The 23,238-nt window shown below is 39.2% G+C and overlaps 2 protein-coding genes across 3 annotated transcripts in view; both read left to right on the top strand.

The window, feature by feature from the left end:
• The window catches only part of LOC106933582 (dedicator of cytokinesis protein 9-like), a 47,318-nt gene extending 35,334 nt beyond the window's left edge, over positions 1–11,984 (top strand). For both annotated transcript variants that reach the window (XM_088014559.1, XM_015012923.2), the window contains exons 33-52: positions 46–176; positions 1,291–1,405; positions 2,179–2,245; positions 2,410–2,457; positions 2,869–3,005; positions 3,367–3,482; positions 3,561–3,698; positions 3,784–3,966; positions 4,178–4,291; positions 4,683–4,898; positions 5,466–5,523; positions 6,894–7,000; positions 7,159–7,281; positions 7,442–7,555; positions 7,953–8,099; positions 8,745–8,955; positions 9,353–9,543; positions 9,631–9,731; positions 10,557–10,695; positions 11,075–11,984. In XM_088014559.1, coding sequence (XP_087870685.1) covers positions 46–176; positions 1,291–1,405; positions 2,179–2,245; positions 2,410–2,457; positions 2,869–3,005; positions 3,367–3,482; positions 3,561–3,698; positions 3,784–3,966; positions 4,178–4,291; positions 4,683–4,898; positions 5,466–5,523; positions 6,894–7,000; positions 7,159–7,281; positions 7,442–7,555; positions 7,953–8,099; positions 8,745–8,955; positions 9,353–9,543; positions 9,631–9,731; positions 10,557–10,695; positions 11,075–11,191 — 2,573 coding nt within the window. In that variant the 3' untranslated portion in view covers positions 11,192–11,984. The remainder of the gene's footprint in view (positions 1–45; positions 177–1,290; positions 1,406–2,178; positions 2,246–2,409; positions 2,458–2,868; positions 3,006–3,366; positions 3,483–3,560; positions 3,699–3,783; positions 3,967–4,177; positions 4,292–4,682; positions 4,899–5,465; positions 5,524–6,893; positions 7,001–7,158; positions 7,282–7,441; positions 7,556–7,952; positions 8,100–8,744; positions 8,956–9,352; positions 9,544–9,630; positions 9,732–10,556; positions 10,696–11,074) is intronic.
• Positions 11,985–14,269: 2,285 nt separating this feature from the next.
• slc15a1b (solute carrier family 15 member 1b) lies at positions 14,270–21,605 on the top strand. Its single transcript, XM_015012928.2, has 19 exons — positions 14,270–14,389; positions 14,470–14,569; positions 15,643–15,733; positions 15,830–15,913; positions 16,008–16,090; positions 16,173–16,259; positions 16,355–16,444; positions 16,574–16,618; positions 16,709–16,741; positions 16,842–16,930; positions 17,027–17,108; positions 17,180–17,296; positions 17,402–17,542; positions 17,643–17,689; positions 19,041–19,148; positions 19,230–19,344; positions 19,427–19,564; positions 19,656–19,763; positions 20,813–21,605. Exons 1-19 carry the CDS (start codon positions 14,316–14,318, stop codon positions 21,062–21,064), a joined length of 1,884 nt encoding a protein of 627 aa, XP_014868414.2. The 5' UTR covers positions 14,270–14,315; the 3' UTR covers positions 21,065–21,605.
• The last annotated feature ends 1,633 nt before the right edge of the window (positions 21,606–23,238 follow it).

The raw sequence follows: 23,238 nt of genomic DNA, 5'->3' as shown, positions 1-23,238 counted from the left end.
AAAACATCACTGAAAGCGCTGATATATCCTGCTTTCCTTCTTTAGCCTCTCCTCACAGCTCAACTCCTAATGTGAGCTCGGTTCACCACGCAGACTCCAGAGGCTCTCTGGCCTCCACCGACTCTGCAAACAGCCTTCTGGACAAGAGCAGCGACAAGACCAACTCTTTGGAAAAGGTGCGTCTAGATTCAGCTTTTATCTATTATTCAAGGCGTCACATGTTTGGCATTTGAAAAGCCTACTCCAATATGTCAATTACTCTCCAATTACAACAGTTACTCACCATAAAGGACGCTAAAAAAAAAGGACCAGAAATTCAAATCGGTTAAAGGAGCAATCAACTTTTTTGAGCTTTACATCATGTTATATTATTACTCCCCTTTATCAAAGTAAATAAAAATTTCTTCCGTGTTTCCAGAAACAAAAACAGAGATAAGTACACTTAAAAAAATTATTTTTACTTCTAAAACTCTAAAATCTGGGAAGTACATTTGTGTTTTCCACCCCTTTACTCTGATATCCCCAATATATCTGATATCCAGGTTAACTGAGCACTGTTATAAATAGACACCACTCGTGTGTAAATCATAAATCCTGTTGTTCTGTGATTCTGCAAAACACTTTGTGCTTGTCTCTCACATATAATCCTAATATTTGTGATTGTAATGTGACAAAATATATATAAAAAATTTTAAGAATATTTTTACTAGTAAGCATCTGTGCACTGTGTCCTACAGTGTGGTCTGTTAAGTTTTATGTGTTAAAGTTACCCACCCGATCTGTTTTGACTCAATTCATTTCATGTCTACATTATTGCCACCCTTTCCTTAAAGAGGTCACACAGGCGCTCTTTGACCTCCCAACTCCAACACATTGAGAGATTTCCCAGAAGGCACTCTGTCAATGTGCCCCCCCTGCCCCTGGACCCAGAGCACTGTGCTCCGCCTCTGAACCATACTACCAAACGGGTCACTATGGACTTCTCTCTGCTCACTGTGCCTCTGCCTGACCTGCTGCTGGACAGAGACTCTGAGAGTCAGAAAGCAGCTGCAGACTCTGGACTGGACGGAGGTCATGGGGAAAACGGACCAGTACAAGTACTCAGTGTGACTTTGAGTGGCTCTCCATTATAAACCCTTTACTTGAAGTGTTTCCACTTCTTGCTGTCGTAGCATCAACTGAGTGCACGTCTCTCACTCTTGTTTCGAGGTTTTCTTTTGAGTGCTGTTGGCTTTTTGCCTCTACTTTGCCAATTTATGCCAACATTTACTCTCTTGCTGTTTGCATCAGAGCCAGTGTGTGTCAGCAGTGGGCAGTACTGTGCTGCGCTGCGACAAACTGGACCGGGACGAGATAGGAAACCTGCTCATGTGCTTTCTGCACATCCTCAAGAGCATGTCAGAAGGTAGGATTGCAGGTTGGACTATTCAGTGCCTTGAACTTGTTCATTTTTATCATATTCAAACCACAAATACCAGTGTATGTTTTATGTAATAGATGAAACAATTCACTTCTGCAAATTACCTTGGAATTATAATAAATTGAAAAAAAATATTTTTCAACTTAACAAAGAAAATCCAGTTGACCTATCATAAACAAGACAAAAGTTTCTCTTTTCCAGAGCTGCAAATGTTACATGAGCTTCTGAATAAGAAAACTGATTGTTTTTTATGAATATGTGCAAAAAAAAATTTTTTTTTGAAAGAACAATAATTTCATTGCCATTTTTAGGTCCTTAAATAAAAACATAAAACTTCTGCAAAGTAAATTTCCTTATTGATGTTATTAATGGAAAGATAGATTTCAACAAGTATTACTGGTAATGTTAGTCTCATTTGTTGGTGGAAATTCAATGCAATTACTTCTTGGAAAAAAAAACCAAAAGCTATAGTTGTTGCTTTACATGCGTATTTTTAAAATTTGATTTTAACCGAGTTATTAAAAGACATTTAAGAATGTTGTAATCCACTGTCCTTTAAATTGAGACTTTTACCTACATTACTAAGCTTAAACAAGTTGGGACAGATCTTCCTCATGATTACATTGAAATATGTTGTTTTTAGGTGTCAAAATCAGAACAAGTTCAACACTTTGCAAGCCTCTGTATTAAACAGCATTTTTTAATGCAGCATATTAATCCTCTCTGGGTTTTTTATTTTTCCTTTCTGCCACCTGTAGAAGCCCTGTTTGCGTACTGGAACAAAGCAGCTCCATCAGAGTTAATGGACTTCTTTACTCTAATAGAGTAAGTACTAGCATCGACTGCCTCAATGGGGAGGCGGTGAAAAGAAACTCTATATAAGGATTAGACCGAGTTCACCACAGTCTGGTTCCAGAGACGCAGCATGATGTTCCCTTAAATGTGTTTTCTTCACTGCTAAGTTATCTGTTTGTATTTTTGTCCTGCAGAATCTGCCTCCATCAGTTCAGATACATGGGGAAAAGATTCATTGCTAGGTAAAGTCTGTCTGATCACATGGTTTATTGATTTAATTCTTGAAATAAAATAAAATGCTTTTAATCTGTGCGATAACACACACACGTCTAACTGCTCAGAAGGTTTTAATCTTCAGTTCTTGGCTTTATCTTTATCTTTAACACTGCTGCCAAGTTGTTTTGTGAATATGGTTGTGGCCCTTGGCCCCTCCTGCCTGGGTAAGAGCTTTATTTCTTCATTCCCTCTGTGCTAGGTTAAGTGCATGATGGTGATTTTCCACACTTTAATATTGGCTGTATTTCATCCGCTGCTCGTTTTTTTTTGTTTCACACGTCATAACACTTAAATTATAGAGACATCTGTAAAAGGATTAGTGATTTCTGCTTTCGCCTGAAGCCTAAATGTTATGGCGTCTTTCATTTGTCTCCCAGGAGTCAGGAGGGAGCAGGACCTGTAGCTGCAGACAGGAAGTCTCTGACTCTGCCTGTGTCTCGTACCAGGGCGGGGATCCTGCACGCCCGCCTGCAGCAGCTGGGAGCTCTGGAGAACGCTCACACCATTAATAACAGTAAGCTTTGGATCAAGCTACAAAAAGCTGGAAGAAATTAGATTAAATGTAAAATTTGTGAAAAAAATAGTTTCTTTTTTTTGGAGCCACATATAAGAGCGGTAGCGGTTCGATATGAACGGGGTAATATTATGTTTAAAGGGAAATTGACTTGTTTATTCAATCTGGAAATATTATACTGACCTCTAGTGGTGGACACTTATAAAAACAGTGAAGGGCTCTGTGCTAAATCTTGAGTAGAAACAATATACTTTGCTCTGATTCAATACAAACAAAATGATTTTAACAGTGTTCAAATTTAGCCAACAGAATAAAAATCACAATTATTAATTTAAAATGACAATAAGTGGTGTGTTTTCAGTGTACTGCCACACAGAAGCGGATGTAAACAGCCAGTGCCTGCTGGAGGCCAACGTGTCTACAGAGGTCTGCCTGACTGTGCTGGACACACTCAGCACCTTCATCATGGGATTCAAGGTACACACATGTACAAAAAAAAATTATTATATTACTGGTTTGGTTATCAAACATCTTTATACCTTGTTGTGTTTTCAGACTCAGCTGAATTCAGATCTGGGTCACAACCCCCTGATGAAGACGGTGTTCCAGGTGCATCTGTGCTTCCTGCAGATCCCCCAATCAGAGGCCGCCCTCAAGCAGGTCTTCACCTCCCTCAGGACATTCATTTTTAAGGTGAATAATTTGACCCTCGTTTTCGTCTCCGATCAGCTTCCTCCTCGTGTTCATCATCTGAACCCTTCGTAACCATGTCTTCCAGTTCCCCTGCACGTTTTTCGACGGCAGGGCCGACATGTGCGCCTCACTCTGCTATGAAATCCTCAAGTGTTGCAACTCCAAGCTGAGCTTCATCCGCAGTGATGCGGCCCACCTCCTTTACTTTCTGATGAAGAGTAACTTTGACTACACAGGCCGCAAGTCTTTTGTGCGAACCCACCTGCAGGTATGAGATACAGCGCCTGGCCAGATCTGTTAGCATGTCTTAGTCAATCGCACAATCTCTATAAAAAGTTAAAGTTAATGGTTACGATTGTCATAAAATGTGAGAAAAGGTTCAATCTTTTCCGGTTATTACAGCGCAGTCTGTTTTTTTTCTGTACTTTCTGAAAAGTCATCAGTGTGAGACTGAATTTTACTAATCGTTGTTTTGTTAGGTGGTGATCGCTGTTAGCCAGTTGATAGCTGATGTCATTGGGATTGGCAGCACACGTTTCCAGCAGTCTCTCTCCATCATCAATAATTGTGCCAACAGTGACAAGAGCATCAAGGTAGGTGAAGAACACAGATAGAACTGTTCAATAAGGAATCCTTCTCATTGTTTAACTTTGGTACATGAGCGGCAGAAAGAAAGTTCACCTTCTTTCTGTTCTTAGGTTTTAAAGTTTGAGTGTCTAAGAAGCCATTAATCCCAACCACAGCAGCAAATATCCAACAAAATGGCTGAAAAAGAAACATGTTAAAGTAAATCTGCTAACCAAAGCTGCTTACTTTCTGTTCTGTCATAAATACAAAAAACCTATTGGATATTTTAAGTATCCAAAACATCCAAAGTCGTCAGTCACACAGAGTTTCATTGGTTTTGGGGATTAGCTTTAACATTTTAAGACTTGTTTGCATGTTTCATGCAGTCATAACCATTTGTACGTGTGCTGCTGGCAGCACACAGCATTCCCATCGGATGTGAAGGACCTGACCAAGCGCATCAGGACGGTGCTGATGGCCACAGAGCAGATGAAGGAGCACGAGAACGACCCGGAGATGCTGGTGGACCTCCAGTACAGCCTGGCCAAGTCCTACACCAGTACCCCGGAGCTGCGGAAAACCTGGCTGGACAGCATGGCTCGCATCCACAACAAGAACGGAGATCTCTCTGAGGTACGGAGGGCTGAATGTGCCACGTGTAGGACTCAAACACCCTCGTGGGTTTCTGCTGTTTTTGCTTGTTTGTCTCTGTGATGCTTCAGAGAATCAGACCAAGATAACATGAGGAAATACAAAATGCAGTTCTTATGGGCAAAAAAAAAAACATCATTATGGTTCTATGTGATAAAGTAAATAACTATTATTAATTAAAACCTCTCAAGTGGAAATATCTGCTGGAAATGAACGTTATGCAGTGATTCTATAGGTTTCCTTAAACTGAAATCAGATTCCCCCACAGTTTGATTCATGTTTTAACAAAAACGGGGAAATTATTATTTTAATTAGGCCATGTTGGTCTGAATAGTTTTTTTTTACTTATTTATTGAAATCATAACTTGAAAACTGCACTTTATATTTACTCAGGTTGTTGTCTTTTTCTTATTTTAAACTTCGTGTCCTGTAAGATTCAAGTGTATCAATAAAGCAAAGCAGAAAAAAAATAAAGGGGATTTGTTTTTAGAGCTATTCGTAATATCACATGACTTCTGTCTTACCTGTTTCGCTCTCTCTCGCCTGTAGGCAGCTATGTGCTACGTTCATGTTGCTGCTTTGGTTGCAGAGTATCTGTGGAGAAAAGGTGAGTGTCAGAAATAGGGGTGGATCTTTTCTAGCCTTGGTTATCTTCCATTCATGTGAATAATAACCCTTTGAACCATTTTATTGCATTCATTATCCTCATTATGGAGGCCATAACATGAGTCAACAGTAAATGTTTTCACAGGAGAAAAATGTTTTCTCCATAGTTTGATTAATAAAATCACTTTCTTATTACTGGATATTCTGAAACATAACATTAGTTTTTCAGTTATTAAAAAAAACATATCAAGAAGTAACATGAGATATGTTTCTAACTTGCACACATCTTCTAATTCATTTCCTTTTGGGATCAATAAGGTATTTTTTAAAAACTGAATTTGCAGTCATTTGTTGTGTGGACACTCGTCCAAGGGTCACCTGTGTAAAAATGTCCCTGACAAGTCATTTTCCAGATAACATCTTTTCCTAAGTGTCTTTTATGCCTAGACTTTGAAGATGATCTGTGATATAATCGGGCAGGTGTTTATGAATATCACCAGCTGATTGCAGGCTCACAGTGCTGAGGGGTGTAGTTTGGTCAAAGTGACATTTCTGGCTTTTTGTATGGAGTCCCTGAAATGCTATTAGTTTAAAAAAATGTTTACATACACATAAAATAAGGTGTAACTGGGAAGTGAAAGGAAAATGACATAATTTGAAATATTTTTGACAAATTGAAATCTGGTTTTAACCTCCTTTTCTTTAGTACATTAACAATACTCTTTGGTATTAACCTCAATTTCAAATATCAGTGTAAATACAGCTATTGTGAGAAGGCAATTTACCTCATTCTGTAATTTTTGCTCCATAATATTTTTAATCATAGATCAGCTAAATCACTAAATACTATCACAGTGAAATAATTGAATATTTTTTCACGTTTTTCCACTCTGGATATTTTTTTTCCTCTCTTTGAAAATCATATCTGGTGGTGACGACAAGAAAATAATACATAACAGGAATATTCACCACCAAAGAATAATATTTAGAGCAAATTTTGCCACATTTTCAGCAGAAACCAAGTCATTTTTCATACTTATTAGTGCACAAGTCAGACATGTGCATCCATGATGTCGACTGTTAGATTATTGTTTCTCAAAATATTTGCTAGTCTATGTCAATTAACCAAAACTGAGGTTTTTATAATATTTTTCTTCCTCAAATAATCTGCAAAATGTTTCAAATGTATCAGTTTATGTTTAAGTATGCCATATTTCTTAGTCGTTTCTTAACTTGTTTTGACCAAATTAACCTAAAAACTCAACCAGATTTAACGCTTTATTTTCAACACAACAGCAAAAGTAAAGCTTCAGCATGTAAGACTCCTTGCTGGTGTGTGTGAGACACATCTGGGTTCTTTCTGTACTTCAGGTATGTTTAGGCAAGGCTGCTCAGCGTTCAGGGTCATCACTCCCAACATTGATGAGGAGGCAGCCATGATGGAGGACGTGGGGATGCAGGATGTTCACTTCAGTGAGGTTAGACCTCATGTCTCTCCTATGTGGTTTGCTGCTGTTTTGTGTGCCAAGAAAAATGCAGTGATCAAAGTTTTTTGAGATCCGACCTCATCTGAGGTAAAACCCCCAGATTTATATTTATTATATAAATAAAGTGACTTAAGGGTGATCTTGTTCAGGAGGTCCTGTTGGAGCTGCTGGAGGAGTGTGCTGATGGCCTGTGGAAGGCTGAGCGTTATGAACTCATTGCTGACGTCTACAGGCTCATCATCCCCATCTATGAGGAGCGCAGGGACTTTGAGGTAGCGTAAATACTGCACACACTCTGGCGATACACCAGAGTGTGTAATAGGCATAAAATGCCTATTACCAAGTCATTTGTCACATAATTCCAAATATTTTTTTTACCCTTTCTGTGGTTCTTGGTGGTGTTTCGTGACCATTTCTATATGTGTGGAACAGAAACTGACTCACCTCTACGACACGCTGCACCGTGCCTACACCAAGGTGATGGAGGTGATGCACACTGGGAAGAGACTGCTGGGTACTTACTTCAGAGTGGCCTTCTTTGGACAGGTGAGGTTGGAGAGGATTTCATTATATCTTCTTGGGATCAAATTATTCATTAATTAATCTTTGTAAATAAAATTTCTTCTCTTTTTTCACTTGCTATCCAAGGCTGCGGTAAGTTTTTAGGGGTGCTGTATGTTATGTGTCTTTAATGATTGATATTTTTGAGCCTCGTGTGTTAGTTCATGTAGTTAGGTAGTTCACATCCATATAGTTTTGATGTTGGACTTACATTTTTAGTTCATAACTTCTATGAATTATATTTCCGCTTGTCTATTTTTACCTAATCTTATGTTTGCTTAAAAAAAATTCCACTCAAAAATGCGAGCCCATGTGTCAGTGAGGCTTATCTACATAAATACGGACAAAACAGTAGAAACTCAGGTTCTTGCTCACGCTGCAGGGCTTCTTTGAGGATGAGGACGGAAAGGAATACATCTACAAGGAGCCGAAGTTCACTCCGCTCTCTGAAATTTCCCAGCGGCTCCTGAAGCTCTACTCTGACAAGTTCGGCCCGGAGAACGTCAAGATCATTCAGGATTCTGGCAAGGTGGAGTCCTATCTGTGTCTGGCCACATGCTGCACACTGAAGGACATGCATTTTGTTTTTGGTAAACCTTAGTAAATATGGAGGTTAAATTCATAGAAAAATTGTTGGAAAGTAGTGGAAAATAGGTCACGACCAAGCAAATCTGCTCATTAACAAGCTAATTTTATTATGCTAATCAAACAAACATGCATTTATTACGCTGCTATCTGACTTCCTAGAAGCCTTGGAATAAAGAAAGTAGACATAAGTATTCAGGTCACCTTTCAACACAAGCTAATAAATGTATAAATAATAAGTGAGCTCTTTCAAGGTGCTGGACATGATAAGCTAGCAAACATTTAATTGATTATTTAAAGGTGCTATAGATGTTACCACTTTGCAGTTTTTAGTGTATGAAACCAGAGTTTCACCTCTTTTTTTCTTGTTTTATATTGAACCTTTTTGAGGTACAAAATGTGTCGATTTCATACCAACCTACCTGAAAACCAACAATTTCAAGTGATTTTAATTTTGTTTTGTAATTTACTCATGATTTACTTGAGGCAGATGTGGTTGTGTGGCTTGTAGTGTACAGAATGATTTGACAGTCTCGGTGGGCTTTCTTTTACGAAGAAAAAAACACACTGAACCTCTTTTCTGCTGCAGGTTAACCCTAAAGACTTGGACTCCAAGTACGCCTACATCCAGGTGACGCATGTGACGCCTCACCTGGACGACAAGGAGCTGGACGACAGAAAGACCGACTTCGAGAAGAGCCACAACATCCGGCGCTTCGTGTTTGAGACGCCGTTCACCGTTTCGGGCAAGAAGCAGGGGGGAGTGGAGGAACAGTGCAAGCGGCGCACCATACTGACCAGTAGGTTCTGCGTTGATTGGGTTTCTGTTGCTAACGATGATACAGCACTGTCCCAAATCAACCCCGCTTATCGCTGTAATTTAGCTAGGAATCAAAAGCCGGGAACATTTCCCTTGTTGCTGCTTGCTGATGCTGATTATGAAGTTTCAGTTTTCTGCCAGCCTCTGTGAATTTAATCAGATAGGTGGGGTTTATTACTCTGACCACGTCATCTCAAGGTTCAGGTGTTATCTTGCGGTGTAAATAATCATGTTTTCTCTTTATGACTCGACGGACTTACATTTTAATTCAGTTTAATATCCTGTAGAAATGCTGCAATTCAGGATATATGAGCAGTTAGTGAGCGAGGCAAATCCAGTACGAGTAAAACTCTGCTTTTTCTCACCCTCCCGCCCAGCAACCCACTGTTTCCCCTATGTTAAGAAGCGCATAGCGGTCATGTACCAGCACCAGAGTGACCTGAGCCCCATAGAGGTGGCCATCGACGAGATGAGCGCCAAGGTGGGCGAGCTGCGTCTGCTGTGCTCGGCCTCCGAGGTGGACATGATCCGCCTGCAGCTCAAGCTGCAGGGCAGCATCAGTGTTCAGGTAAGAAAAGGCTTAGTCATCCTGAAAGGCAGAAAGACTGTCAATCTTTTGACCTCTATTGTTTTTGTTTTGTTTTTTTTTTGTCAGGTCAATGCAGGTCCTCTCGCTTACGCCAGAGCCTTTCTAGATGATGGCAGTGCCAAGAGATATCCAGACAACAAGGTTAAACAGCTGAAGGAGGTCTTCAGGTACTGATTACTGACAGAAACACCTTCCAGTACAAAAATCTGCCTGTTGTAAAATCAACTTTTTCGAGCTTCATATCGTGTTATGAAGTTATTCTCTCATCAAAAACATAACTGGAGTGTTGCATTGGTTCTTTCATGCATGTTAGAGAAGTCTTTTAATCTCACATGGCAACTGTGCTAAACGCCTGGGTGGACCTGCAGCTCCTCCTCGGGGCAACAGTTTTCAAGCTTCCAAGTTTCCAAGTTTCTGCCTCACCTCCTGCAGCCCTCCCCCCACAAAGCTCCTTCAGACTAGCCAGCAGCAATTAGCAAACACCCTGTGTATCTGCTGAGTTCATTATACAAGTTACTCCTCAGTGTAACGCTGGTAAAAATGTCATTACAGGGTTAATAGAGGAGCCATGTTGTGATGACTCCCTGAAGGCTGAGTTTCAGAAAGAGCCAGCTCAGTTTGAAGATGTTAATTTACATAGAAAATTAATGCTTAAGTTTAAGTCATTTAGTATATATTACGTTTTTATAACAACAGAAAGTAACATAATTACTTGATTCTGCTATAAAGTGGCCCTATGTGTCTGAAAAACATATAATATAAAAAAAACATAGAAACACCTCTGGAGTGAAATATAGAATTTTTATTTCTAAAGAAAAATGTAAAAAAAAATAAATAAAAAAATCAAGAATCATTTTCTTTCCACTTTGCAGTTTTACAGTCTTTTCTGTTGATCTATCATAAAAACCTGTTGAAATACAGATGAAACTGTGGCTGCAGCCTACTGGAGATGAACTGTGAACATCACAGGTGGCCTGTTCTCGCCTCTTCAGGCAGTTCGTGGACGCCTGCGGTCACGCGCTGGGGGTGAATGAACGGCTGATTAAAGAAGACCAGCAGGAGTATCACGACGAGATGAAGGCCAACTACAGGGACATGATCAGAGAGCTGTCCAGCATCATGCACGAACAGGTAGGAACCACCAAATATGGTCACTGACTGGCAGATTTTCCACTACTTTTATAGGATTATGTGGTGTTTTGAACTGAATTGTCCTAAAATATCATAACTATTTCTAACTCTTCATTCTAGTTGCTAGTTACTAACCATGTCTTTCTTTCTGCTCTCTTTGTGCTGTCCATGAGCAGATTGGAGGGTAAATCCTGTTATTTGATAAATAGTCGTGCATGCACCAATATGAAACTTTTCTATATATTTCTTCATCTTCATTAACAATGTCATAAACTGATGAAGATAGTTTCAGTTGCTGTGGCTTGTCAGACTACATTTAATGATTTTGATTTCAAACAAATCCATTATGATGTAATAAAGTGAAGTGTGTCTTTCCTAGATAAACCCGGTGGAGGACGGTACGAGGAGCACCCTGTCTGACTCTATGGGCATCTTTAACGCCATCAGCGGCACACCCAGCAGCGCCAACTCCCAGGGGTCAACCACCGTCCTCTGAGAAGGTCGCGTCACACCTGACCTCCATCATCAATCAGATTACCTATGAATGAAATTGGGGGCAAATTTACAGACAGATTCTTCTCTTGTTTCCTATGGAGACTTTATGTTACATTTTGACAGATCTTCTTTTGTTGCATTTTGTTTTGTATGTGGGGAAGACATAAACGGCACGACGTCTGAACAAGCATGCAACAACTGAACACGTGATGTTTTCCTCTCTTTGGAGTGATTCTTTCCACTTCAGTATTTCTTAGGCTCTCGGTTGTGTACAGACAGCTTTACAATGCAGAGAGAGAGAGAAAAAAAATCTACTGTTGTAACTGTACATCTATTACTGGTCAAATGTTACTCAGTATTTTTGGATAGCTTTTTAAAAAAAAAAAAAAGAAAGAAAAAAATCCCCAGTAAGATCCAATTATAGCAGACGAATTTTGTATTTGATTTAAAAAAAAAAAAAAGAGAAATCAATTTTCTATTTTAGTCCAGTGGAGCTGTACATAACCTGTCTAAAGCCAAGTGAATCACAATATTTTGACCTATTTTACTGAAAAGTTTGTGCAATAATTCATTGTTACCAAGGCTACCTACGGGGACAAAAGGACAGCCTTGCCAAAGATGACAGACTAAAGCCTAAACCAGGACGAGGGTGTGCGGGTTTATATTCAGCCGTTTCTTTGTATGTAATCTAGATTTGTTTTATTTTCTGTGAGCTTAAATTAAATGGAAAACATTTTTACTCAGTGCCTGTAAATATGTTTAAGACTTACAAATAAATAAAACCTGATATAAGACTTTTTTTTCCTCCAAGCTCTCTTAAATATTAAACCAACGATACCAAGTCGAGCATTCAGAGATTACGGATCTGAAAGTTGGAAACTTAACTAGACATTTTGAACTGTTTTATTCTCACAGGTTTCAATGTGGATACCTTGATTTGGTACTTCACTGCCCCGACATTAGTGTCTGCCCTCATGAATACTCTCCTTGGAAAGTGGTCAAAGATTCTCAATGGAAGCTGCTGCAAATAGTGGACAAACTCCATATGCATATATCACAGTCTGTGATTATAATGTGAAAAATGAAATGCTTGTTGATATATATTTTTTTGTTGGATATTATTCTAACATTTACAATTCTGGATATGTTTGAGAACAGAAGTAGAAGGAACTCTGCAGACAGTCCATATGTCTTTGGTGTCTTTAACATTTCCTGCTGTTATGACTAGATAGAAATAATCAGCGTTTTTATTATATCTAATAGCACAAAGATTGCTGCCGTTATCATCTCTCCTGACGGAGACAAATAACCTGCAAAGCAGAATCTGTTTATTGCTCCCGAGCTTTTTTTCTTTTTTTTTTTCTTTCTTTTTTTTTTTTTGCAGTTGTAAAATCATCCTCCAACATATACACATGGCTTTGATAAAGATGCTGGGAAACTGTGGAGAGGGGAACTGGAAGAGATATCCATAGTCCACCATCGGTGGGCGGTCCAGGAGGATGAGTGGAGGTTAGATAAGGCGCAGGTCAGGCTGGGATTCAGTATTAGCGCCTCGGATCTGGACCACTCATCTCTCTTTGTGTCCACTGTTTAACTGAAAGATCTGATCTAGGAACTGAAACGGGACACAGCTGCAGCCATGGGAGGTGAGATCAACTCTTTTTATTGTTTTCTTTTTCCATTTTTATTCCTTCTACAGTAAATGCATTCATCATATGCAATTTACATTTCTAAGTAAAATCAATTCAACTCTTTTTTTTTTTTTACTTATTGTGCTTGATTTCTGTCTAAATTAAAGACTCCCAGAGTCACTCGTGTCGTTCTTTTTCTGCAGATAAAGAAAAGAAGACGGGCATAAGAAAGAGTGTAAGCCACAGCGTTGTTCACTGTTCTCTCACGTTGACGGTTTGCCGCCTCAGTCTCACTTTACCCGTTTTGTTTCAAACAGGTCACTATATTCGGCTACCCGCTCAGCATCTTCTTCATTGTGGTCAATGAGTTCTGCGAGCGCTTCTCCTACTATGGCATGCGAGGTGAATTCAGTAGGAGGAAAACACACCGTGTTTACTGAAGCATAGCTCCTTCCACTTTTAAACATCTCTGTTTGCTGTGTACCTAAATGTGCATCTTCTTTCCAACTGTGGGTACACTGCAAATAAGGGTTGTTTTTTGTTCTTGGTTAATTGATCGATTTAATGGCTTGATTAGTTTACTGTGAGCTTGTTAGGAAAAAAAAAATCTGAACCCCCAGCCCCCTCCATCATACAAATGAATAAAAAGCAGATTTCAGTGTTTGCAATATAGCAACTAATTGTTATGATCAAAATATAATGTAACAAAGTGTCCAGTCAAATCCTACCAGAATGCCAATTTGTCAATACTGCATTTAATTCTACTAGTGGATCCATCATAAGCCATTATACATTAGCTGGTAGCATTGATAGTTATACGCCATTTTGTGTTATATTTGAATGTAGCCATGCAAATATAAAATATATGCTAAGTCTAAATAATGCTGGAATAATCAATAAAGGAAGACTGTTCCTAACCTAAACTCATCTGTATCCCCTTTTTAGCTGTACTGGTTTTGTACTTCAAGTACTTCCTGAAGTGGGATGATGACTTCTCCACCACCATCTACCACACCTTTGTGGCTCTCTGCTACCTGACCCCCATCCTGGGGGCCATCATTGCTGACTCGTGGCTCGGAAAGTTTAAGTGAGTCACCTGACAGTTCCCGTTTCCTCCTGCTTGCTAACCTAAATTTTACTTGATTTAGCTTATTTAAATCCACTCTTACTTTGGTTCAGCTCAATTCATTTCCATTCATTCCAGCTCGGCTAAATGAAATGACTTTAACTCACTTTATCGACATAACACAAGCTTATATGAAATGTTACATCAACACAAGCAGATACAATCCATATCTAGTGATAATGTAATCTTATTAATCCAATCATAAAGAGAGATTAAACAGTTTCAGGATGCCTCATATAGTTAGCTATTAATCTGTATCTAGTTGACATAAAACTGGCTCACTGCCTTGTATCTCCCCCCCCCCCTCCCTCTTTCTGCACAGGACCATTGTTTACCTGTCCATTGTTTACGCGGTGGGGCAGGTCATCATGGCCGTCAGTGCAATCCATGACATCACAGATGGAAACAAGGATGGCACCCCTGACAACATGACCTTGCACGTGTAAGCTGAAGAACGAAACGCAGTCAAATGACCCAGAAGTTGTTGTGTGTTTAAAGTGTGTTTCCCTCCCCCCCTCCCAGAGCTCTGTCCATGTTGGGCTTACTCCTCATCGCTCTGGGAACCGGAGGCATCAAACCCTGTGTGGCTGCCTTTGGAGGGGACCAGTTTAACGAAGATCAGGTTAGATGTTACAAAACAAAAAGAGTTATTGTGAGAAAAAAACAAACTGTCTTTTAATACAGATAAAAAAAAACCTGCTCATTTTAATACAATTTAAAATGGACGGAATTTTAAACTGCATTATTTTAATAGGGTATTTTAAACTGTATTAAATTACAGTTTAAATACAGTATCTCTACTGTAAATTCTGTGTTAAATTTACTGATATTTATGTTCAGAATCTTACATGCAAAACACTATGTACCACATCGGAATATACAATCCCAATCGTGAAACATGGTAGTGGTGCCATCATGCTGTAGGGATGCAATTCTTCCACGGAGATGGATAACTTTTGGATTTTTGTTATTTGGGAAGACTTAGCAAAAAACAACAACAAAAAAAAATAAAGAAATCCTTCCATTTGAAAAAAGGTGCTGTGATCAAATCAATCAATTCATATGCACATTATGCAATACAGTTAAAGGGAAACAACACCAGAACTGACCCTTCCCCTTTTGTACAGATGCCTTCGTCAATTATCAGCCACACCTGGTCAGCACTTTCTCTATCTCTGCTTTATCCCCCATTAGTTGTTTATTAACATACGCAGCTCATTTACGGGCTTTATTACAAGTTCAAGGTAAGGGACCAAGATTGCTCAATGACATAGAGGCAAAGTGGAGACACAACATCAGGCAAATTTATCATCATAGAAGCCATAATCCTTCCAGTCGTTATGTTAGGTTCTCTTAGGGTTAGGCTAAATTGTCTTTAACAAAAATCAATTCCATACTTAAACATTTTTGGATTCTTGAACGCATTTTCAAACTACACTAAATAGCTTTAATACTGTCCAAAATTCCATTCTATAGTGTAAAATTGAACTGAGACTGATATTTTTGAGCATGTATAACAGTAATGATTGAATATATCTACAGAAAATTAAACTTTTAAATTAGAACTGCTTTAAAGTAAAAAAATAAAATAAAACATAACTACTTTGTAAAGAGAAATCAATATTAGCACATTTTAGATATTAGTGGTTCTTTGTATGGTTCTGACCATAAAATCTCTTCTCAAACGTCCAACAGGACAAGCAGAGAAGCACCTTCTTCTCCATCTTCTACCTGTCCATCAATGCCGGCAGCCTGCTGTCCACTGTCATCACCCCCATCCTCAGAGGCAGGCCTCGATCTCAGAAACATCACACACTCCTTAAAATACACCAATTAACCACAACCAGAGGCTGACTGTATGTGTGCGTTCTGTGATTTCCAGCTCAGAAATGTGGGATTCACACTCAGCAGCAGTGCTACCCTCTGGCCTTCGGGGTCCCTGCTGCTCTCATGGTGGTCGCTTTGGGTAAGATCTTCACTTGAGCTTCAGTCATGACAATCAAGCAGTGAATTCAGGAAAAAAACAAGACTATTATAATTCACGTTTTGTTCGTTTCCAGTCGTCTTCATTGTCGGAAGTGGTATGTACAACAAAACGGCACCGACGGGAAACATCATGGTGAAAGTCTTCAAATGTATCTCTGTGAGTTCCTCCTCAACTAAGCTTCATTTCAGCATTACATTTGCTTCTGGTTACATCTGAAAGGCCTCTCGTGTGTTTGCAGTTTGCTATCAAGAACCGATATCGCAATAGATCTTCCAAGATCCCAAAGAGAGAACACTGGATGGACTGGGCCGATGAGAAATATGACGTAGGAGGAAGCCTGTGCAAAAATTAATTAAAAAAAAAAAAGAGCAGCCGAACGGAGAGAAATTCATTTTTGTGATCTTCTCTGCTTTGCTCTAGAAACTCCTTATTGCCCAGGTGAAGATGGTGTTGAAGGTTCTGTTCCTTTACATCCCCTTGCCCATGTTCTGGGCTCTCTTTGACCAACAGGTATGTGACTAAAATCCTAGATTTTTTAGACATAGTAACTGAAACTGTATCTTTGTAAACCTTGATATACCTTGACACGTTCCAGTTGGTAATTAACCACAATCTAAACAAGAACCGTTTGTCCTGCAGGGTTCAAGATGGACACTCCAGGCCACCACGATGGACGGTAACTTTGTAAGTTTTCTTCTTCCTGCTCTTCAACTCCTAATCTCCCACCCCATGGAAGTGAAGATTGCTAAATGGAGATCATTTTCTCTTCAACAGGGTTCGATGGTAATCCAGCCTGACCAAATGCAGGTAAGACTCTACCGGTGATAACATCGCCCCACTGCTGACATGAACTGATTGAATCAAACTGCAGCCGTTTTATGACCCTCCCTTCTTCCATCCCCACCAGACTGTCAACCCCATCCTGATTCTGATCATGGTCCCTGTTATGGACTTCATAATCTACCCTCTCATTTCTAAATGCAAGCTAAACTTCACGTGAGGAGTCATTTTTTAAATAATCTTTTCCACTTCTTAGCTCTTGTGAGCCATGGTTTCAGTGGCTGAATGAATGTGTTTGATTCTGTTTTCCAGTCCTTTGAGGCGGATGACTGTGGGGATGTTCCTCGCTGCACTTGCGTTTGTGGCTGCTGCCTTGGTTCAGCTCCAGATTGATGTAAGTGAAAATGAATTACAAAATATTTAACAAAGACGAAGCTCATGAAGGATGGTTTCTCCCTTTTCCAGGCAACCCTCCCTGATTTCCCATCGAGCACTGAGCAGCAAGCTAAGTTCATCAACATGGTTGACCAACCCATAGATATCACTGCTGGAAACAATACTTTCCAACTGGAGACTTTTCAGGTAGGACTATACAAAGTGGAAAAAAATTAACATTTTGGCTACCACAGTTAGATAAACTCCTTAGCTTTGATAAGATAAGATAAAATCCTCTGTTTTCTCCCACAGAGCAACAAGGATTACTATACCTATGATCGTCCATTTGAGCTGAAAATAGATACTGGTTCCCCTGTTTTAATCAGCTTACCAGATGGCACTCGTAACACTCTTGTCATTCTTGAAGAAGCAGGACAAATAAGGAATATAAAGGTCAGCGTAAAAGTCAGATCAAAATCACATGTATCCTTATTTCAAATATTTCCCAGAAACAGCCACATGGATTTTGTTCTCAAATGTTTTCTGGTTACAGTTTGGCGATGTTGTTGCAAAGCCAGAGGAGGGAGCCAACGCCATCAGGTCGGTTTCAATTTGTTATCGTATGGCAATAAAAGTTGGTCATGCATGACCTGTTGCTCCTTTATGTTGAGCAACAGAAAGAAACAGTTAAGCTAGCCTGGTGACTGTATCTGCAGCGGTAACTGGGAAAGAGGTAGGGTACATCCTGGACATGTTGCTAGCACAGGGGTGGGCAACTCCAGACCTTGAGGGCTGGTCTCCTGCAACTTTTAGGTTCATCTCAACTTCAACACGCGTGGGTCAAATAATGAGGTCGCTAGCAGGACTCTGGAGAACTTGACTGCACTTAGGAGGTGATTCAGCTGTTGGATTCAAGTGTGTTGGACCAGGGAGACATCCAAGAGTTGCAGGACATCAGCCCTCGAGGACCAGGATTGCCCACCCATTGCAAATATTTAAGTCTAACTTTGAAATTTAATGTAATCTTTTATCAGATTTAGTCAATCAGCCTCGGTTCATCTATAGCCCATGTTAAGAAAATGAATTTAAAATATGCTAGTTTTAAAACTTAACATGTCTTGATTGAAATAGCCTAATTATAGTTTTGAAATTAGTAACTTATTCTGACCTATTGACCTTTATGTTACCTGTAGTTACAGCAGATTGTTTGCTAGATCTTTTGAACTGCCCTTTAACTGTGTGGGAAAACAATCAGGAGAAGTTCCAGCTTTTCACACTGATTCATGAAAAGCCATAAAACAGCAGGAGTTCAGGAGAGTCTCTGCTTCCACTTTGTTTAAACAATGGAGACAAATGGTCTTAGATCATGACTTGCTAGGAATTTTAAAAGAGTCAGAGATAGCTTCTGGTTGGATGAGCAAAGGTAAACCTTATTGAATAAATTAAGACAAATTAAGACTATAAAACTTTCTACACAGGAGTAACAAATCAGATTTGCTCTTGCAATTCTCCAAAGACGTCTTTGCACATTTTTGCTTTTCTTCCTTCCTTCCTTTCTTTCTTCCTTCCTTCCTTCCTTCCTTCCTTCCTTCCTTTCTCTTCCTTTCTTTCTTTCTTTCTTCTTTTCCATTTGTCTCAGGTAAATGAATGTATGTCTCTGTTGTTCTGCAGTTTCTGTTGTAATTTTATGCGTTGTCTTCTATTGGATTAAACTCTGTAATTCTGTGACGTCTGCACTCATTGTTGTTTTCTGTGTGGCTACACGCGGTCTGCCGGGAGAACCTGGAATCGAAGAAGATTGAGCCAGAGAGTTTTCTTAAGAAATATTATAACCTAAAATCTTCTTCAACACCCACAAGAGAAAATTCATCATGAAATCAAAATCTTTTGAAGAGTGAATGTGGGACTGCTAAACTGCTGTATTAATTGTGCTGTTTTTTCTACCTTTCAGATTTTTTAATAGTTTTGGCATGGTTTTGAACATAACAGTGGGAGAGGAAAGTTTTGGGAACATCATTAGCAAGAACATGTCCACATACGTCGATGTACCACAAGGAACGTAAGTTTGATTAATTTGACCGCTACGTACAATCCCTCTAAAGAAAGTTATTTCCTCTAACTGGTGATTTTGTTGTGACAGGGCTGAGTTCTTGATCAAAAATGCTGCTGGAAATCAATGTGTCTTCAGTCGAGAATTTGGCTTTGGCAGTTCTTACACTTTCATCATCCCACCAACCTTCACACTTGAAGAAAATGTAACTTTTAAATCCAACCTGTGCAAGATAAATAGCTGTGACTTATTGTTTTTGACTGAACTAATTTCTATCTGCTTTGCAGTGTGGACAGCACATCAAGGAGGTGGAGGATATCAAGGCCAACTCCATTCACATGGCCTGGCAGATTCCTCAGTACTTTCTTATGACATCAGGAGAGGTGGTGTTCTCCGTCACAGGATTGGAGTTCTCATATTCGCAGGTAACAAATGCTCATTTTTAGGAAAATGATGGGGAAACAAACAGGGAATGTCCAAGAATAATGCCTTAATACACACATTCCTGCTGTTCAGGCTCCCTCCAACATGAAGTCAGTGCTGCAGGCTGGTTGGCTGTTAACGGTTGCAGTAGGAAACATCATTGTGTTGATTGTTGCAGAGGCTGCCACACTTCCAGATCAGGTGAGCAGAAGGTTCCCTGTTCTTCTTACTGACTTTAATCTGATAGAAGGCTGTAAATGAAATTAGTTATGCTTGCTTTTCAGCTGACAGTTTCCAAAGAAACGTAGCGTTAACAATAAAATTCTTTTCACTTAGTTTTTTTTATGTTAAAAACATGTAAGTTTTGTTGTAGGACATAAAATCCCAGGTCTTGCCAGGTTTAGTAGGTTGTTCTATGATCTACTGGACCTGTTTTCATATAAACTAAATCAGGACACTGTTGTTTCACAGCAGGCCTTAAAAAGTCTTAAATTGAAGTATCTTTAATTAAGGTCTTAACATGTCTTCATTTTATCTTTAAAAAAATGCAAGTTTACCTTAAATACATTACTCACTGGTCTTAAATTTGGTTGTGGCAGAACAGTTTAATTTCATATATTCTATGTAGTTTTTTTTTTTTCTTACTGGACTTTTCTGTCAGGCTTGACAAGGTTGAAATTTGACTCGAGGCAGGTGAGGCTAGCAATAATTAGGTGCTAATGATAGGCCTCAATAGGCAACTAGCTGACTTTCTTACGTCCATCATGGGTAAGTGCTAATTTATTGCCAATTAATCGTCATTTGCGCATTTCTGCCACAAATTTTATTCATAATGGTCTTTAAGAGGTCTTTAAAAGTCTTAAATTTGAGTTGAAACCTGCAGAAACCCTGTACAGCAGCATTTACATACATTGGCAACTATGGAAAAACTTAATTTACTTTTTAATGCATAGTCTCATGCAAAAAAAAAAAAACACTTAATATTAATTTAAGTGATTTTGTTTTAATAAGAATACATTTATAAACATATCACCTCTTGTACTACACTTATTGGCCTTGACTAAACTTAATGAAGAACTCCTGAAAACTCCAACGAAACTCCTCTGACGACAATCTAAACATCTCTTTATAGTAGGAGGTTCAGACTTGTCATCCAAAGTCAGTTTCTCAACTAATCAGTGGAAAACAAATCCATACACATTCATATATTTTCTGGAATGTCAATAAACTCTTGTGTCTTTCTTTACCAGTGGGCTGAATACGTTCTGTTCGCCGCCTTGCTGGTGTTGGTGTGCATAATCTTTGCCATCATGGCCTACTTCTACACATACATCGATCCGGCAAAGATAGAGGGCAAATTTGCGAACTTGGAGCCTGAAGATGAGAAGAAGAAGAACTTAGAAGTGACCAAGAAGGACATGGTTGAGAACCATAACGAGAAAAGGAGAAAGAGCTCTAATTCCAGCTCCGATGAGGAAGAAACTTCACAGACCAACTTCTAAATCAAGACCTCTTCCGGCTTCTGGCTTTACGTATACAAAATCTTCTGGGTTCTGTTGGTCATGTCTAAGAGTGTCTGTGATGTTTATCACAGAGACATAAAGATAGAGTGAAGGTATGACCAGGATGGGATGAAGGATCTGAAGCTGGTTGAAAACAGTGGATGGACAGTTCTAGTGTAGGATTCTACTAGGACCAGTTCTCAGATCCCAGCTTAAAATCTAAAGAGAATATGCTATTTTGAAGATGTTTGTTTTGACTGTAATTTCTGACCAGTCTTTTGTGGAATTACCCCAAAAACATTCCAATATTTATTTCCTAACAGTGTTTTATGTATTGTAGAAAACTATTATGACTCTTCCATATGTGTCATGATGGTGATGAACACCCAAAGCTTCCTAGTTGGCTAGAAATGCTCCATTGTGGCCCAGGAGTACACTGCCCTGATTGGTCAACAGTCTGTGAGAAAGATGTTAGAAAGACACTCTCTGTAATAAAAGAAAAGAAAATCTAATGTGCATTAAAATGAGTATTTAGTAAAAATCTCTTGACTGCTGTGGAAATTATTCAACATTTTATCTAGAGAAATCCAGTTTTTAGGCTGTCAAACAGTCGTAAGGGTGGACTGAATTAGCCAACTAGCTAGAACAGATCGAGTTAAATTAGACATGGAGATGAGTTTCAATTAGATCTGGGTGTGTCTAATTGGAGAGGCCAATCCAGACATATTAAAATGTTTACACTTTGGAAACTAAGATGAACGACATCTTGTGCATTGTTGTTTTAAAATGGTTGATTTAATGGTGGCACCAGATTTTTTTGTTTTGTTTTTCCAACAGATTTTAGGTGGGAGTTTGCCATTTTGTTGTGGGTGCTGCTCCGTGAAGTGATCGATGTTCAATGAATTTCTGTTCAACACATTCTGCAAACAGCAACAGGGAGCCTAAAACATGGACAAACTCTGGCTCATCAATGACGCCATACACCAACAAAACTCAACAATAAGTAACAGAGGGTTCATGAAGGGTTAAAGATACAGATATCAACTTACAGAAGTCTAAAAATTCAATGCTGGATGAAATATGGCAACTCATGATTGTGGTTTATAGTAGCTCCGTCCTTTTGTGTCCTTTGAAACATTTGGCAAATCTGGTGGAGCTCTAAATATAAATAACTTGCATGTATACATTTAACTATGCATCCACGGGAAATTTGTGTGTGTAGTGAGGGTCAGTGAGTTCTTAGGAAGGTCTGACTTGATTGGATAGGGTACATCATAGTTCGGAGTTTCTAATCAAGCTCAGGTGTCTAATAAATCCATGGTGGTGTACTTTTTGAACGCCAGGTGGCCCCTATAAAATGTCTGCTGGCTTTTATTAAACGTGTAGTGACGCCAAATAAACGCCAGGTGGAGCTTTTGGAGGCGCTTACTGTACTTCAGGTAACGCTGGAAAGCAATCCAATTTGACCGTCCAAACACCTGTTAACTACATAAGTGTTTACCTGGCAGAGATAAGAAATTAATTCTGGATCAATATCTCGTTAAAACAATAAACATTTTCGTTATGATGACACACATTTTATATCTAGACGTAAAATCTGTCAGATTACTACGGAGCCCCTAGGGGATATGGGGAACTGCAGCAATGTTTCTATCTCAACACGCCTGAGGTTTCCTGGAATGTGATTGGTTGTCAGGAGACTTGGCTTCTAATCAAACTGAGCTCACGCGGGGTGAGGTAACCATTTATCTACTCTAAAACGGGAAAATTCGAAGAAACCACGTCTTCATAAATTGAAACCGTTTCTTTGGATGTTATCAAGGAAGTCACGAAGAGGACGAAATATGACGGTAATAGCAAAACACAAGCATGGCGGACACTTGGAAATACGCGGTATGTGACCTTTGCTCTCAGTGATTAGCTAGAGCTGTAGGTGTGACCTTACAGGTGAAAAAAAGAAAACGAGGAGCATAGGCATCAAAAATTCATATTTTACATGGGATACAATATTATATGCAGTATAAATATTTCATAATTTTTAGAGAGATTTAGAGTGCCATATTTAAATGCCCATTTCATGACCAGGCTTGGAGACAAGATAAAATATATTGGTCTGGTTAACAGTAACTTAATTCCTACACACATTTTCTGTTCAAAGTTTTAAATGCAAAATA

This window comes from Poecilia mexicana, unplaced genomic scaffold, assembly GCF_051168715.1.
Source record: "Poecilia mexicana isolate PSO_F unplaced genomic scaffold, ASM5116871v1 scaffold_2, whole genome shotgun sequence".
Taxonomy (NCBI): Eukaryota; Metazoa; Chordata; class Actinopteri; order Cyprinodontiformes; family Poeciliidae; genus Poecilia; species Poecilia mexicana.
Note: the sequence above shows the minus strand (reverse complement) of the source record. Positions and strands in the feature narration are given on the sequence as shown.

What these genes read in the sequence shown, in the direction of transcription:
- slc15a1b (XM_015012928.2), top strand. Translation starts at nt 14,316, where the DNA reads ATGGCCGTCAGTGCAATCCATGACATCACAGATGGAAACAAGGATGGC. An exon ending in GGGCCGATGAGAAATATGAC is followed by an intron (nt 16,260 to 16,354) that starts GTAGGAGGAAGC and finishes GCTTTGCTCTAG; the next exon opens with AAACTCCTTATTGCCCAGGT. An exon ending in TCCAACTGGAGACTTTTCAG is followed by an intron (nt 17,297 to 17,401) that starts GTAGGACTATAC and finishes TTTCTCCCACAG; the next exon opens with AGCAACAAGGATTACTATAC.